This window comes from Corvus moneduloides, chromosome 5, assembly GCF_009650955.1.
Source record: "Corvus moneduloides isolate bCorMon1 chromosome 5, bCorMon1.pri, whole genome shotgun sequence".
NCBI classification, from domain to species: Eukaryota; Metazoa; Chordata; class Aves; order Passeriformes; family Corvidae; genus Corvus; species Corvus moneduloides.
In genome coordinates, this window is record NC_045480.1 from 22,316,688 (window position 1) to 22,334,436 (window position 17,749).

Here is a 17,749-nt window from a genome sequence, read left to right on the forward strand (position 1 = left end):
TTGTCTTTATGTGACAAAGATGAAAATAGCAGATAAATGCAGAGAAACTGTTTTGAATTTTTGTAAAGCAAAATCACTAATGGACACACACAGCTACTGCTTAGCAGCTATTCCCTTTCATACTTGCCCAGGCTTTGTGTCACGAAGGTAGTGATTTCACATAAAAAAAAGTTTGTATAAAAATAAATATATAAAAGACAGTTTCAAGAATCAATAACATTTACAAACAAGCAATCTACTTTTCACTACTTAAATACTGAAATGGTTATGGTATTAAATACTTACAGAGATTACTGAGTTCCTAGTAAATCCATTGTAAATAAGTTTTATTATGAGTTCATGCAAAAGCCATCGCCATTTGATTTTAGTGATTATTTTTTTTTAATTTTGATTTTACAATGATCAAAGCTAAGATGGGCAACTGCCACAGCTAAAGAAGAATCCAGCTCTAAAATATCTGCACTATACTCATGTTTCAGAACTGTATGTAGAATTAATATACCCTTATAAACAAACAAAATGCCTTTGTCATAATGAATGTAATCTAAATATTTTATGAATATTGCCTCCCATCACAAATTATGAGCTAGAAGCACCTTACGTAAAAATAAATTCAAGCTTTCAATGAAACTATTTTCTGCTAATGAGGAGCAAAGGCTAATATCTAACAGAAAGTACAAATTATCTGTGAAAACATGGAGCAACCATTCTCTAAAAAAGGTACTAAAACAAATTAGAAGTTAAAAACAAACCAAAATCTTTGAAAAAAAAAAGCCGTTCACATACTTCTTTTAAATAACCTTTATACTCTATGTTACTATCTCGACAGCTAGTTAATAGAAAGAACACTAAAAATTAAATCTTTAACAAGTTATATCCATTTACACATTTATCTTCTGTTTGTTTCTTAAGTTTCCTGTTGTCACCCACTGAACAGTACAGGAAGGTCTTTTAGGACCCACAATAAGCTACAGATACATGGCTCCCTTGCAGCATAATGATTCTACCTGTCTACTACATTCCTTTCACTTCTTGAGTCTCTCACTCATGCCCAAATCCTTACAAGCAAGAAATAAATCTCACTCACCTGAATTTAATGAGCAACTGGAAAAACAAAACTTGTCAACAGCAATGCTAACTCATGTCTCAGATCACATTCTTGGGGAGGGGCAACAGGCCTAGATTACTATTTATTTCTTTCCTGAATGTTGTGCTAGAATAGCCTTCAAGATCATGCAGTAATTAAAAAAAATAATTTTTGAAATATGCACATATTGCTATGTTAAGATTAGTCAAGATGCCTTACAAATCAGTGGTTAGTGAAGAGCAGCACCTGTAGTGGCAATTTGCTCACGGAAAGTGACCAGCAAACAGGGAAGCACTGATTTACAGGCTGATTGTACAGCAACATCCTGACCTAGACACCAGCGAACTGAAGCCACTTCATGTCATGGGGAAGCACAGTGATAAAAATGCTGTTCTGGCTCATAACTGAAACTCTGCAGATGCATCTCATCACACACAAGTTGCATCAAAATTGCAAAGACTTGATCAAGATAACACATGAAAGAGAATCTCACAAATAGTAAAAATAGAACGAGAATTACAAAATCACTCCCATTTAGGATATTCGGAAACCCAGCATCAGCATTTTGTACCATTTGTGGGTGGGGAGGGTTGTAACATGCTACAGTAATTTTTAAGAACAGGAAATCTACCAAAAAACCCTTCTATATTAGTAAGAGTAGGCAGCTGCAATCTGCAAACATGCTGAAGTTACAGAAGGTATATTTTCTCAGCATGAACATGTCATTTCAGAAACTAGGATGAAGAAGAATTCAGGAATGAAGGAAAATATTGCACTAAAATGAAAAAACTGGCAATTGACATAAATGGCAAAGCTCCAACTGACATTCAGAGAGATGGAGATTCACCCCAGGTATCTGTGAATAGATCCTACAAGAAACAGTTTTCCTTAAATGGCCCCATATATACTGAAAATGCAATGCATCCCTAACTTTCCTATTTAGAAGGACAAGCAGCTGCAACAAAACTGCACATGCCTCTTCATGTTCATTTTAAAATACATCTACATGCAGTACAGGAGAATGAAATTTAGGTGTGAGGATAAAAGACCTGCACAATTAGAAGACCTGAACAGCACCACAGAATCACACAGAACAGTGATAACACCCTCTGGTTTTGTATCTACAGTGCACTCTATTAACCTGTACTTTTTCTTCTTCCTGTAAAATTCCCCTACATGTCCACTTGCATATATTAAGAGATGTGTCTCTGATATTCCATACCACATCAGTGAGAGAAGGATGAAGAAACAGAGTCTGAAACACAGTTTGTGTAGATGTAACCCTTTCATTTCTACTTATAACACTCTACATTAGCATTTGTTGCTGAGAACACCAACAAAGACACACAAGTTTCACACTGCTAATGGTACATATTTACCATAAGCAAGTACCTAAGGATCATCCAACTGCACACTGTTGTTAAATAAAACCAAACAAGTTATAGATCATCCCTTTTTTACCTGCAGCACACAAAAAAAACCCAATTGCTGTACTTATTCAGGCCAAAATAAACCCTTTCTCGGTAAGTTCCATAAAGAGGTTCCTGCCCTCTTCTGCATGGTTGGTTTTTTTTTTTACAAAATAAGATGAAAGATTGTAGAATCCCCTTTGCTTCTCTTTGTGAAAAGAAGTGCCAGGTGAAACAAACCAACCTAGAAGTCAGAGTCCATCTCCCACATGGGCATCGGCAATGACCAGCCACAGCCCTCTCTCATTCTCTTCTCTTACAGCTACTCAGGACTAATGAATTTTGCCTTGATCAGTTTCTCAACTTTTGTTATGACCCCCATCTCCTGTCTCATCAGTTTTCTTGTAGCCCAGTAAATTGGCAGCTGCTCAGTTCCTTCAGGGGAAAGAAGCGAGAGTCAATTGTAATAATGGGCTGCAATTACTCCTGTGTTGCAGGAACTGAGCTGCTGTTGCTGACTGCTGTCATTTTATCTGCCTTTGAACTTCTTTATGACCCCATGGCAAGGAATAACACCTCTCAGCTGGAAAAAGCATCATACATACAACATCCTGCAGAGCCTCTCAAATAAATGCCAGACAGGCTGATCGTGAACCAGGAAACAGGAGACAAAGCCATATTTGTTATACCAATGCAGCCACTCTGCTTCAAACCTTTCTTAAACCTCACTCATGTATCTCTAACACAGGTCTGCATACTGGACTTAAACCACAGACGAGGATAAATGTGGACAAATGCAGTATTAGTGGATATAGACTCCTCTCTGCATCCCTGCAGAGCATAGAAACCTCTACAATTTGGAAACATTGTCTGGTACAAGACAAGCAATTTTGCAATAACTGAAATAGAGTCATATCCGACAGCAGCAGGAGTTCTTTGTACTTTTTTTTAATGGCCTAACTCACCTTAAACAAGAAATGGACATATAATCAATCTGATATAATAATTAAATATTACATACCAGAATCCCCAAAAGGATTAGCAAAGTCAATAATGAAAGAGTTTATCTCGATGAGTAAAATACACTCGTCAGCCATTGCATTATCAGGCTCAGCTTTTTTTCCAAAGTAATTTTATTGAAAATGCTACAGAAGTATGATAAAAAGGTCTACCAAAAGGAAAAGAAGAACCAAGAAAAACAAGCCAAACCAAATAAAAGTTGTTTGAAATGCTCGAAACATACTAATGTATGTCACCAGGCATGACTCACAATACAAACAAGATTATTTCTACATTTTCTTTCCTGAATTATTGCTTTCCATATATATTCCTGAATATATTTTTCTTTCAACCATTGTCCAGGCCTGTTCACATGGTTCTCTGACCGCCCATTGCCAATTGTTTTGACAACCTTCCATCTTAAGCAAAGGTAATAAAGCTTGATTTTTTTTCCTGCTCTTCAGTGCATGCAACATTTTTCACGTTTCTTTAAAAGTGTTAGGTATCAGTCAATCATTCTGATGGATCTCTGAGGGGTCCTGACCTACATGCTGAGATTGAAATAACTTTTGAGTGAAGTTTTCTGGAAATATCTCTAAGATACTGATTTTTAATGAATGAGATTTAAAACATGCCATCTCTAAGAAGATGTTATTTTGTACGCAAAATATTTGAGAGGGAAAATTTAATTTAATAACCATGACATTGAAGTGTTTCATGCAGTAAGAATTCTGTCTGAGTTGATTAAGTTCAAATTTGTTGGCCTAGCAATTTATTAACAAGGGACAGAAATTATTGCTGAGAAAGCACACTGGGGTATTCCCCACATTCATACTAAGCTGTAAATCATAAACTCTCCTCCTTTGGCTATAAGGATGGCTCATTTATTTAGAATAAAATTTGTAGATATAAGATAGTGGAGTAGAGAAAATAATAGTTTTTTACTACCTAAGCAATACCATACTGCTCCAAACAACATAAAGAATCCAGCACAGATGAAGAAAAATAAAATATTTATGGCCCAAAAAAATTAAAATGTCACTTGAGCAACAATGATTTTAAAGATCTTAGTATTTTATTTTAAAGTATCTTAGTATTTATCTTAGTACTTATCTTAGTAGATCATCTCTATAATTCTTATTTTAAACCATCCACTTTACATAACTAATGAAAACTCCAATGGCCTAATTATTTTAGTAGTCCAATAGCAACTCCAACCTGCTCTCTGTGCACTGCCATCAAAGCTACTCTTCCCACTTCCAGCCCATGCTGTGAGGAAAAGAACCGTTTTGCCGCAAGTGTCTACTGCTGAGTTAAGCATTTGTACAAAAAGGGGTGGGAGCTGACAAAGTATGAAGAGGAAAAAAGAGAGGGGGTACTACAAATTCTGGGTATTTTCAACAAGTTGCAATGGTCCTTACCCTGATGAACTCCAACAGAGATTGAAGTAAGACCGCCCAATCTTGAAAATCGCCACTGAGTAACTACAGAAATCCATGAATGGCAAAACTGTTTTCTTTATTTTTCTTTTATGCATTTCCTGCACGATCAGTTATTGCAAGCTAAATGCATTATGATCAATCACTTCCTTTTAAGTGCTTGGAGTTCTAAACATTACAGTGTCAGCTACAAGACACGTTAATGAATTGCAGACATACTCTTTGGTCTCCTGCTGGTGCAGGAGTTATTTAGTTTTGCAACCAAGGAGAAAATTTTAATCATCATAAAATGACTGCCAGTGCTCATCTGATGATACTTGTCATAGATTAGGCAAATCCTAGTCTTCAGCAATACTGCTTTTCCACTTCAGACTGGAAAAAAGAATAGCCCCACCTGTTACCTTTCACAGAAGGATATTGTCAGACTGAAATATTATAGTTTATGACTTAAATATTTTCTTTAAAGACTTTTAAAACTGTATTACAAAAGCTGCAAAGAAGACTACTGCACCCTGAATGGGGCCCTGATTTAGGCCTTACACTGCTCGCTGATGAAGATAAAGTAACAACTCAGGGCTGGGGACATTCACAAAACACAGGCTTAACACCTCCAAGGTGAGGACCACAGCCCCAGGGCTATCAGCTGCCAGGCTCGCAGAGACCCTCGCACCAAAGGGTGGGGGGAGGAGAGGCTTTGGGTATCTTGGAAAAAACCTCTGGTCAGAGGGGCAGTGACTGCCCATCCTCCATTGTGCAGAGGAGCCCAGCTGAGGGGCCCCTGCACCAAGGGGAGGGAAGCTTATCCACAGCAGAAGGGGTGACATGGCCCATCACAGGGGCCCCCCTCAAAGGGGTCCCCAGACCCTGCACCAGAGATGATGCAACAGACCCTCAGTGTTGCAAAGGACAGTGTGTCAAGCCAGCCCCTTCAAAGGGAGACACATGGGCGTTCCCATCTGGCCCAAAGCATTTATTACTCCATGGGATTCTGTACTCTCCAGCGCATGGTGTGGTGGCATGTGGTGGCGTGGCCACAGCGGCGACGGGGGACCCTCACCACCCAAAGACCAGGTGGAGGGGAGCAACAAGACATCATTGGGACCCTCGGACGGGTGATATGCTTCCACCTAACCCCTGTCACCTCTCCCTGTTCCCCCACCCCCCATGCACACTTCTTTTTTCCATTCCTTTCTTTCTTTCTTTTCCCTTCCCTTCTCTTTGCCTCTTTTATTATTAAATAAAATACATCAATTATTTGGCATCAACATCTAACCTCGTTTGGTTTTAATCTCATTTCTGGAAACATTTTGAACCTTCTAAGTTCTTTCCGGTTTATGCACAGAGACTTTGCTTGCTTTGCTTTTCTGGGTTTAAACCGGATCATAACAGATATCCATACAATTTAGTTCTTTATCATGTAGGCAATGTACCAAAAGAGAAAAATATCCTTTTGTGACATTACTTGTCTGAGCTATGCCACAGGAAGTATTCAGAAACAGGACTGAATTCAGAAACCACATCTACTTAATTGAGTTGTAATGGATTTCAAACCTGGCAAATTGGTAACAGAAGTTATATACTAAACAAAAATTTGCAATAGCATATTATGGTATTTTTAACTAATTATACATGGAATTAACATACACTATCATGGAAGTCTGGTGACAATAGATGAGGAGAAGATTGAGATTTGAGACAGCCAACTTGCCTTCATCAAGGGAAAGTCTTGCCTAAGTAACCTAGGGGCCCTCTATGAGGGAATGACTACATTGGTAGAGCATCAGATGTCATTTTTCTGAGCTTCTGTAAAACCTTTTGCACAGTCCCCCACAACATCCTTCTCTCTAAATTGCAGAGAGCGTGATTTGATGAGTGGACAGTTCAGTGGATAAGGAATTGGTTGGAAAGTCACATCAAGAGGGTAGTGGTCAATGGCTCAGACATCCATTGGATATTAGTGACAAGTGGTGACCCTCAGGGGTCTGTATTGGGACCAGTGTTACTTAATATCCTCATTAACGAGACAGATGGACAAATGCGAGAAGTGGGCGCATGGGAACCTCATGAGGTTTAATGAGACCAAGTGCAAGGTGCTATATCTGGGTCAGGACATCCCCCAGTATCAGCACTTCGTTATTTACAGTATACAGATACGTATATGGTGACTATACAACATTTCAGATTAAGTGAATGCAGAAATAACTTTTTCATGTGATTTAAAATAAAAAAATAAATGCAGACCTGGTCTACAACTGTAAAAGGAAGTTGCCATAACAATGCTCTGGTTCCTTCTTCTGGGCTTTTGATCCAATACATTATGTTACTATGGAATTTGGAGCCAAGCTAGTAGTTCTTAAAAACAAGGAACATACATAGTGATGGACAACGGTCTCAGGAAATTCCAGTACTCTTAGAAGCAAATGGATTTCCCCAACACTGCATTAATAGTGTTATAGCCTTATGGCAAGTAGACCTAAAACCAGCTTCAATTGCTTTTGCATGTGCTCTGCCACTATGTAAAATCTTCATGATATTCAAAAATATCCCACTCTTCTTCACTGTTAATTTTTAAGTGATTAAGGTAGCTGGCTATATATGTATTATTCATCTATAAAGCTTGACAGAGCAATACTGAAAAACCGACAACTTTACTCCAAATCAGATTAATCAGGAAGCCGTTTATCATTGTGGAAGCATTAGGCTTTTTACCATGTTTCATGACTGCTTTAGGTGTACTTACGTCTCAGTGAGATCTTAATAGCATAAAAACAAATGAACAGGAAAAAATCCTCAAAGTTTAGCTGCATGTAGAAGAACGTAACACTAACTCTTAAATCTTTTTTTTTTTAATAGAAGTCCTGTTTATGCCCTTCTCAGTGTTCTTCAATAATATTTTCCACAACCTAGAACAACATCACACAAAATTATTTTTGAATGTTAAATGCAGATCTTCCCTGTAAAGGTGGTCATTGACATATTTTTCTTCTCTGATTGAGCCACTTTAGCAGCATATTATTTTAAATCTATTTTTTAATCTTTTTTGAAGTAGGCTTGCAATTAAATTTAAAACTGAAGAAGTAATTGCAGTAACAACAACAAACCTTTTCCCACTCAACATGATTTCTTGTAATATTCATTTTGCATTATAACAAGAAAAATGAAAGCTTTAAAGCTTCCTTACGCAATTCAAGTTATTTCCTGTTCAGTTGTTTCTTATGTCATGCACAGCAATTGATCATTGCTATGCTTTTGAGTGTGGAAAATTGTAATGAATTTCTTGCAAAGAACTGCTGGAAAATTAGGGATATGACCTTAATCTATCATTCTAACTACAGCTTGATGCAAACAACTATATTTAAAAGAGGCTGGATCATTCTGCTACAAGTCGCCAATGTATCAGTATATTTTGTCTTAAAATACTTCTTCATATTAGTCTTTCCCCCTCCAATGTATTTGGTATATTTTTGGGTTATTCTGTTTTTGCTTTTTAACATTTGGTACAGATTTGTATTGCTATGAAGGAAGAACAAAGCCTACATAAATCAAACAACAAGGAGCAAATGTTCTTTTGTTTTTCTGTTACCTCCACCTATTGAAGCCATTCCAGGACAAGCTCAGCTGTATGTTTGTAACCATGTTTGATCACGGTCTGCACTAGCAATCAAGTACAGCACTGTTCCTTTAGAGTTTCCCAGTTATTACAACTGACAGTTTTTCATCACAAAATCTCTAAAAGCACAGATGTTCTTGGGGCAGGGGAGATGAGGATAGGAAACAGGAGAAACACAAGTACAAGGATTGTACTTCTTGTTTTCTCATTCTCGATAATTCCTCCTTCCACTGCCACACCCCAATACATACCAGGTACTTCTCTCTCCTCTCACCATCTGAACTATCAGCCATCTGAACAGTCTTCCCTCCTGCTTCCTTTGTTGCCTTTACTCCCCTATCTTTTTCCCTAGTTTCCTTTTCAGGACTCCCAGTTGCTTTTCTCAGGGTTCCTCATTAGATCTCAAAACTTTCAAGTAAGTACTTTCCTTTCTGCTCAACTTGCATTCTACTCCTCTCCCAGTTTTCTTTCATATTGGTATTGCCATCACCTTGTACTCATTATATTCCCAAATATAATCACGATGATACACCAAAGACTCCATATACATTAAAAAGACTTTCTCATGATTTAGCATGACAACCAATCATTACTACTCATCTTCAGGATTTCATTTAGCTGTTCTTCTTTGGTAACCTTCCATTTTTAAACACTTTTGACCTTTCTTAACAGATACTTCTTTTTTTTAAAGGATTTCTCTCTCATTCATCATGTTCTTGATTATTAATCAGGGTTCCATTTTCTCCAGGTAAAAACAGAACATTTCCTAATGAACAATCCCCTTTGCAGAGCATCATTACATATTCCCATTGCTGTATACCAAAAGACTTCCAAGTCCGCCCCTGAATCCCAGCCACATTGTCTGTGGCACTGTATTTCACAGTATCATAGAATGTTTTGGGTTAGAGGGGACCCTTAAAGATCATCTAATCCAATCCCCCTGAAACATGTATCCAACAAGGGCATCTCTCACTAGACCAGATTGCTCAAAAACACTCCCCTTTAAGCCTGTGTTTCTGAGCAGAGATAAGAACTTATCTCTGATCTTATGCAGACAGAGACTCATGCAGACATCCCTCCTGCTTCCTTCCACTGACATCACATCACTTCCCCTCTTTCAAGATGCCAATCTCAAGCATCACCTTTGGCTTGTCCTTTCAGCTATCCTTGTATCAGTTCTCTACATTATCCCACCCTTTGCCATCTTCTGCCTATTTAATATCCTTTCTTGTAATACATCTTTTGGTGTTGTCCAGTTTTGCTTTAAATGCACCATTAGCATTACAGAGGAAATGAAAATTACTAGGCACCGTTACTGGTTCATTCAATATGAATAAACATTTCCATCTGCCACAGAGCAAATCATTTCAATCTTTGACAAAACAAAACACCCTCTGAAATCAATAGGAACATTGAGCCAAAATGAAACAAGAGGTTTTAATAAGTGATGTATATTATTGTTTATACATAACAGAGAGAATACTCATCACCATTCTAGCTTTAACTTCAAGTCAGGCATGGAGAAAACATGTCACAAATTATTATGGCACACAGCTATACCAGTCCTCTGTCTTCATATTTTGCAAATTTCCTCTAATATCCCAGGTAAATACATCTAACCACACAAAGCAGTAACAAGAAGATCCTGATTTCTCTTTTCAAAGCCAAATTCTAGCACAAACACTGCGACATCTAGGCCCTCCCTGACTTTTGATACCAGTAAATCTTAAATATAGCCTAACAATGGGGATATATACAAGCAAACCAGACAAGCATCTGTCAGAACCCTTCTGAGGGTAACAGTGGGAAGCTTATCACTGGCAGCACCACAGCAGACTGACATTTCAAGCCAATGTTTGAACTGCCATGAACAATCCGATTACATGCTTTTATTTAAGCACGAATGACTTTGAAACAGAAATGCGAATTTCAGCAAGCTGCAGGTTGAACAAATTGATTCTGTATGACTTACTTTTCACTTTTGCTCACAGAGGAAGTTTAAGAAATTTACACTACATGAGTCAAAGAAATTTATGGTTTTGTACTAGCACTATATCACTGCCAGAAGTTCAAGCTAAACCAATCACTTTTTAACTAGAAAAGGGCCTGAGACATGATGTTCTAATCTCAATCTGAACTTCACAAAGTTCATGGTGGTTATGTTACGATTTGGCATTTGGCTTAGGATCTTCTCCACTTTTAACACTGAAGAATTTTTTCTTTAAAGTAACAGCAGACTCTCCTCTATCGAGTTTATTAGAAATCAATGAATCAGCTCAATCCAATCTCATTTCAACATTGTAAGAAGGCTAAATAGGTGTCTTTTAGTACTGCAGTTATAATAAACCCCTCTAAGGCTCTCCGGGAGTCTAGTATGGATGTGAATTCCAATATGAACAGGATTTGAGGACATCCCTGGACAGATTTGCCTGATAATTACTGGCTCAACTGCAAACTTGAGACAGGGAAAGATTTTTAGGTCAACAGTGCTCTCTAATGGATTAGTGCTGTATTGCGATGGTTTTCTAGAGGACTGCAGTAAAAATCATTGTTTCCCACTTGAAATTAAAACACAAGAGGTAGCCAATGAATTGCAGACTTTGACAGCCTAAAGACAGAAGCTATTTCTTCTTACTCACAAACATCCAGAAATTGCATGAAGAAAGGATATTGTTCAAATGGAGAATCTGAAAAGAAACATCTTCAGACCATTTGAATTTTCTGGGGGTTAGATAAATAAGCTTTGGGAAGAAGCTGGTTTTGCACCAATATTGTTTGCAATATTCATACACACTGGAGGAGTTGACAGGCTGGCAGCACGTCTAACCATTCTGTTTCAGGGTTTGATTTTGGTTCGCCTTCTGCTTCACTGCAGTCAGTGATCTTTGCAGAGCATCCATGTAGTAGAAGGGAATAAATATCTAGTAAAAGGGCTGTATAAGGGCATGCTTTCATGATCAGCTAAAGCAATTCTGAAATCCCTGATGTTGAAAGGGCAGAGCAGATACAACTGCAGATACACAACTGCACAAGCAATAGAACCAACACACATGTGCACAAACACAAAAAATAATTTTAAAAAATCTGTAAAAAAAAAAGGGGAGGGGAGCAGTCTTAGAGTATCTGAATCATATAATCTGCACTCTGAAAATGCAGAAAAGAGCAATCAAGAACCCTTAAACAGCAAATGGCTCTGTTTTGTATCAACATACAGTCAGAAAAACTGACTCAGCACAGTGGGCAGAGCTGGTAGTGCCCCATATCAACAGAGAAAGTTTAAAGCACTACTTGAGGCAAGAAAGATGCTCCCAATAGTTATATTCAAGCAGAGTAAGAATGAAAGAAAAAAGCAAAAATTTGATGCCTGCTACTGCCGCTGTCAAGAGGGACATAACTAGTTCCAAGTGACCTACCACTCTGGAGGAGACATTCCTCCACAAGTCTGGATATCTTTGCTCCTCAATCAAAAAGCTCAGAAGATCCATAAGGACCACTCAAAAATATTCAGGGGCATAAGATTCAAAAGGCATGAGTTCTGAAAGGAAAAGTGGCTCGTTAGCAATAAACATCCACAAAAACATTTTCATTGATGAGAATGTTTTCCATAGATCCTCACTGATAAAATACCTGGAAATGCCATGACAGAAGAGTAATACTGAGCATTGCAGCACAGTGTGAGTCTCACAAGCAACAACTGTAAAGTTGGTTGACTTCTTTCTTTCTAACTGCAAGAGAACCTCACTGAAATACAGGGTCTCAGAAAGGAGGGGTGATATTTGCGTCTTGGTTTTGTTCCTCCTTAAAGATGAGCCATAAACTTCAATAACCATACTAATGGACAGGTCACCCATTCATTACAATAATCAGGCCTGAGGATTTCCGTACAGATAAAGAGTACTGTGCTCAGCTATGAAGACCAATTTCTCTCCTTGATACTCATTCGGCAAAACATATGCTGAGGGCTTAAATTCAAATGACACATAGCAAATAGACTTTTGGTATCATATTACATATCTAAATCATTTGTGGAGTTTTGTTATAGCTACAGAACAGCATAAATCCATAAACTGTATCATGTTTGTGGTGATCCTGGATGGGATGCCAGATGCCCACCAAAGCTGCTCTATCACTCCCCCCCCTCCCCTGGACAGGGGAGAGAAAATATAACAAAAGTATTTAGGGACGAGGTACGGACAGGGAGAGCTCACCCACCAATTACTGTCATGGGCAAAACAGACTCAACTTCAGCAAATCAGTTTAATCTTTACTTTGTATTACCGATCAAACCAGAGTAGGATAATAAGAAATAACTTGAAAACTTAAAATACCTTTCTCCCACCCCTCCCTTCTTCCTGGTCTTAACTTTGCTCCTTATTTTCTCTGCCTCCTCCCCATTCAGCAGCTTAGGAGGATGGGGAATAGAGGTTGTGGTCAGTTCATCATACTTTGTCTCTGCTGGTCCTCCCTCCTTGGGTTTGCCATGCAAACCCAATACAACATTCTTGATTAGCTGGCTGTTGACTGACCTCAAAGAATGTACCTAACAAGTAAAACTTCCTTGGAATACAGTAAGTAGAAAGAAAAACAGGTCTTTCTCAGTCTCAAATTTCCTGCCATACCCTGGGAAAGAATGGTAAGATGCAATATCAAATATTTTGTGGACCCTCAAGCATACCTAAATAATTTCACAAAGAGGATAACAGGAGAGGAAGTGAGATCAATTCCAAAAGAGATCATTCACATTTGAGACAGGGATTTGCCTGTATACAACTTTGGAAGAAACAGAATAAGGTAAGCATGTAAAAATACCTCCCCCAATGCCATCCCAGGTTTCAGCTACTTGTGGGTAATCAATTGCCTCACAAAGAAATAGCCTGCCATTTAATGTCCTGCAATAGATTTCTCTTCCACTAGTTCACACGATCATTCATTGAACCCAACTATCCCCATTTATTCCCTGCCTATGGCATCCTACAGAGTTCCACTTCATGTTATCATATAGTCCTGCCCAAAACAAAACTAAAAGCCCTAGATTTTGGAAGGTGAAATGATAGGACTACTTCACATTTTTTAATACTGGATTTGTTTAAAATACTACAGTGCACAACAGAATCTGGCCGATCTCTATTCTTGGAAACAAAAAGAACATCAATTTTTAACATTTCCCTGAAGTATCAGTTAAATACCACAGTGATCTTTGTGCTTCTGTATGGCACACTTTCCAGAGCAGTGTATTATAGAACACTGAAACCAGTGCACAAAATAAGCCTTCTGATTGAGTGCTTATGGCCCGCATTTTAAGAGTGAATTAATCCCAGCCCTGACACTAACATGTTGTGACACAGAGCTTTTCACTTCACCTCACTATATATTCACTTTTTTCTATTGTACAACAGACATAATGATTCTTTGCCTGCTTTGTGAAGCCTTCTGAGAATTGCAGCAATAAAGTACTACATATAAAGAGATATGCATTTATATTGAAATGCACCTATTCACAAAGAGCCATCAATTTCCAACTCACTAGTTAAACCATTTTTATAAGCTTTCATTCACAAAAAAAACCACATGAAAAATTTACCTGCTCATTTTTGCAGATCCATACAGTACTCCCCTGAAGCAGAATAAAGATTTTGGTTTTGTATCCTTTCAGCTCAAGATATCCACTTTTCTCAGGAGTGACAGAAGTTCGAGACTGACAGTTATTATCAGACTGCAATTTCAAGGCATTGAGCATCGTATTAACCCAGTCATTTCTTTCTTCTAAACAAGAAAAAAAATTGGTCAAAGTCACTTAGTTAAGCAGCAGCTTCATTCTTCTCGACACATTGGTTTTCCCAATGTTGTTGCTATGTTGGTTGATGGTATAACTATGCCAAATAAGAGAGAACATCCACGTTGAGGAGGAGGTGTAAATAAAAATAATGAGAACCTGTATCAGTGGAGGTGTTAGAAGGACAGCCATTCAATTAACTCCCAACAATCAACACACCAATCCAAACAAACTGATGATCAAGATTCTTAAAATCATGACTGCTGGTTCTAAGATACTTTATTCCAGACAGCTCGAAGACTGAGGTGGCATGTTCACCTTCTGGAAGCCAGATCAATGGGAAAGAATTATAGCAGTTATGTAAGCAGAAACAGGGAGCCTAAATATCGTCCATCACTGAAGAGGCAAACCATCACCAGTGCTATTCCATGCTTGGCCATGCTTTTAAGAAAGAACACTTGGTAGTTTACAATCTATTCCATTAAGGTGTGGTGGTTAAGCTTGATATTGTCAAGGGTACTGAGTAATCAAGAAAATGCATGTTTGAGTATCTTTGCATTCATTATTAATGTGACATCTTACAAATACATGAACACAATGAGGTGAAGTAATAAAGTTTCACTCAGTCTCATTCACTATGTTCAGACATTTCACTGGACTAAGATCAATATACTTTAATGCTGAGTAGTCTGAATGAATTAGATTTGCCTTATACAATTGGAATATCATGAATATTTCAAGTGTTTGCTCTGAAAGAGTCAGATCACAAAATACATTGAGGGGGGAGCTAGGGGGGACAGGTAGGCATTGAAAGTTCTATACACAGTATGTGTAAAGGTGGTAAAATTAGCGCGGAGGACTGAAGAGAGCACCATTGAAATAATAACATGCTTACTTCATAAATGGCATGTGTGCAACATAAAGGAACAAATACACAAATTCAGGTGTCATAAAATACTTTGTAGAAAAGGAAGATAGCAGCCTGACAGATTAGCACAGGGAATGTGATCCAAGTGTTCCTGTAAAAAATTTTGCTTTAAAATACATATGTGCTCTCTTGAAATACTCCAGTAATCTTTTCAAAGTACTTTACTATAGCAGAGGGCATCAAATTACTCTAGAAGTGGTTTTTTCCAATGGTATTTCACTCCAGTGAAACAAAATCTCACTGCATCAGAGCAAGCTATGCTCTAATTTACTGCTCTCCCTTGTTTAGTTATTTATTTTGTCCCCAAAAGCCCCTAAACTTTCCAAACAATTATATATACTGCTTTTCCCTCCAGATATTTAAATCCATCCAAAAGTAATGCATTTCTGGTATCTCAAAATACATATGAAAGTCTCCATTTCAAAATCTTTGAAAGAAGTTAAGTACCCTTTGAGTAGTCCCAGAACAATTCCCAACCAGAAATCCACTGAAGTCATCAGTGGAGCATCAAGTAACAGTTTCATTTTTTAGCACGTAACAGAAATAAAACAGGGTTATTTACACACTTTATCGGGAATACATCATCCACTTCTGCATACAGGAAGGACCAAATTCCTTATACAATAAGCATTTCTAACCTTAAGTGAACAGCTTTACAGACAGGTTACTATATGCAAATATGGTTATATACTATATGAAAATGGAATTTCATGTATAAAAAGTGGTTGCTCTGAATATATTTTACAAGACAGTACAAGTTTTTAACATTTTTATAGTATCCAAGGCAAAGGCCCATAAAACAAATCGCAACCCCACAAAGTGTATTGGACCAAGATAGTTATATTCTAATTTATGAAAAAAATTTAAAATAAATTTGGAAGAGAAATGCAAAAATAATGAAGAAATACATACTTTAAACTCAGCTAAGAGCATAAAAATGACTGAAATTATCTGAGCCAAACCTGAGAAGAAGGATCTGTTCACCGATGCTGCACTCCTGTTAGAGCCTGCAGCAAATGTTTACAACCAAGCTATAACCCATAAAAATGGGATTTGATAATGGAAATGCTGAGAGACCCTTAGCTATAATGGCTCTGGCATGTACTGCTGTAAATACATATTGCACAACTCTTCCTTGCTAGGCATTCATTTTTATTTGATTGTTTCCATAAATAAATCATACATGCACTGATATCGATTCCACATATTACAGCTGTAGGTTGATAAAGCACTCCACCAGAAGGCATACTAACTTCCTTGCTACAATTTACATTTGTAATCTCTATCAATACATGCCTTAAAATACTGTATAGGACAGAAAACCTTGGATTTCCTTTGATTACAGCAGCACATCCCAGCCATCATTCATTGCCTCTTTGTCAATTTTTTATCAAGTGGTGACTCAGAGATGTCTGAGAGCACACAGGCTGTAAGAGCTGCTAGTGAGAATTGAGAAATGTCCAGACAAATTAATCCTTGGGAAGGATGGGGAGGAGGAAGAAGAACTGGGAAAATAGTCTTCTCATTTTGGTATTTGAAAAAGCCATTCCCCAACAATTTCCATTGTTCTTACAAAGCTTGGAGTTATCTCAAGTTTCACTTTATGAGCTTAACCCAGCTGGATCCCAGAAATATTTCTCATAATATCACAAGTTATATTTCACAAACAGAATTTATCAACAGTGATTACATGGCTTTTTAGCAATTTTTAGAATTATGCATCTTCTACTTACCTTCTTTATCCACACGGAAAACAAAAGTCCTATGGGATGTGACAACTTCAAACTTATTCTCCCCGTGAACTCTTACTGTTGCTATTGCAGAGAGCAGTATTATTCCCTTTGAGAACACTTCCTGTAATAAAAAGGCAGTCAAAATATTTAATTCTCATGGAATGTTAAATCTTTTTGAGGTAATACTACTTGTCATGATGTTTAGGAAGTTCACCACACTTAATAGAAGTGCATTAATAAGTGAACCCCTTCACTACCTACCTATCACCAACTTCACTCTTCTGGATCTGTGCACCTCTACTACACTCCAAAATGGAATAAAATCCCATGATGAGATAGATTGTGCAGATATGAGATGCAACTTCATAAATTGTCTCATAACATTAATATTGCAAAACATCACACTTTCATTTACAATTTAATGTCAAAGGAAATTACATTTACTATCACAGAGAAAAATAATTTTAAAAATATAATTATTATGCTTGTATGATGGGAAAAATATTGTACTTTCTCTAGGCAGAGAATTCCAAACAATTTTGTTGTTCCCCACACACCTTGCCCCTTCAGTGGGTAGCCAGTAAGAAAAGTAAATTCACTGAATTTATCCCAAAGTTCGAACACAAAGAAGAGCATCACACTGGAAAAATACAGTCCTGTCAGTGCTAACAAGAATGCCCTAGCTTGGATCAGGTATGTGTTTTTCTGCTATATGTGTGTGCTGGTTTTGGCTGGGATACAGGTAATTTCCTTCATAGTAGCTAGCATGGG

General features: G+C 37.6%; 1 protein-coding gene across 4 annotated transcripts in view; it reads right to left on the reverse strand.

The window, feature by feature from the left end:
- Nucleotides 1-17,749, reverse strand: part of ARAP2 (ArfGAP with RhoGAP domain, ankyrin repeat and PH domain 2) — a 125,001-nt gene that overhangs the window by 78,311 nt on the left and 28,941 nt on the right. For all 4 annotated transcript variants that reach the window (XM_032109510.1, XM_032109511.1, XM_032109512.1 and 1 more), the window contains 2 exons: nucleotides 16,979-17,099; nucleotides 14,126-14,307 (listed from right to left, as the gene is read on the reverse strand). In XM_032109510.1, the coding sequence (XP_031965401.1) occupies nucleotides 14,126-14,307; nucleotides 16,979-17,099 (303 nt within the window). The remainder of the gene's footprint in view (nucleotides 1-14,125; nucleotides 14,308-16,978; nucleotides 17,100-17,749) is intronic.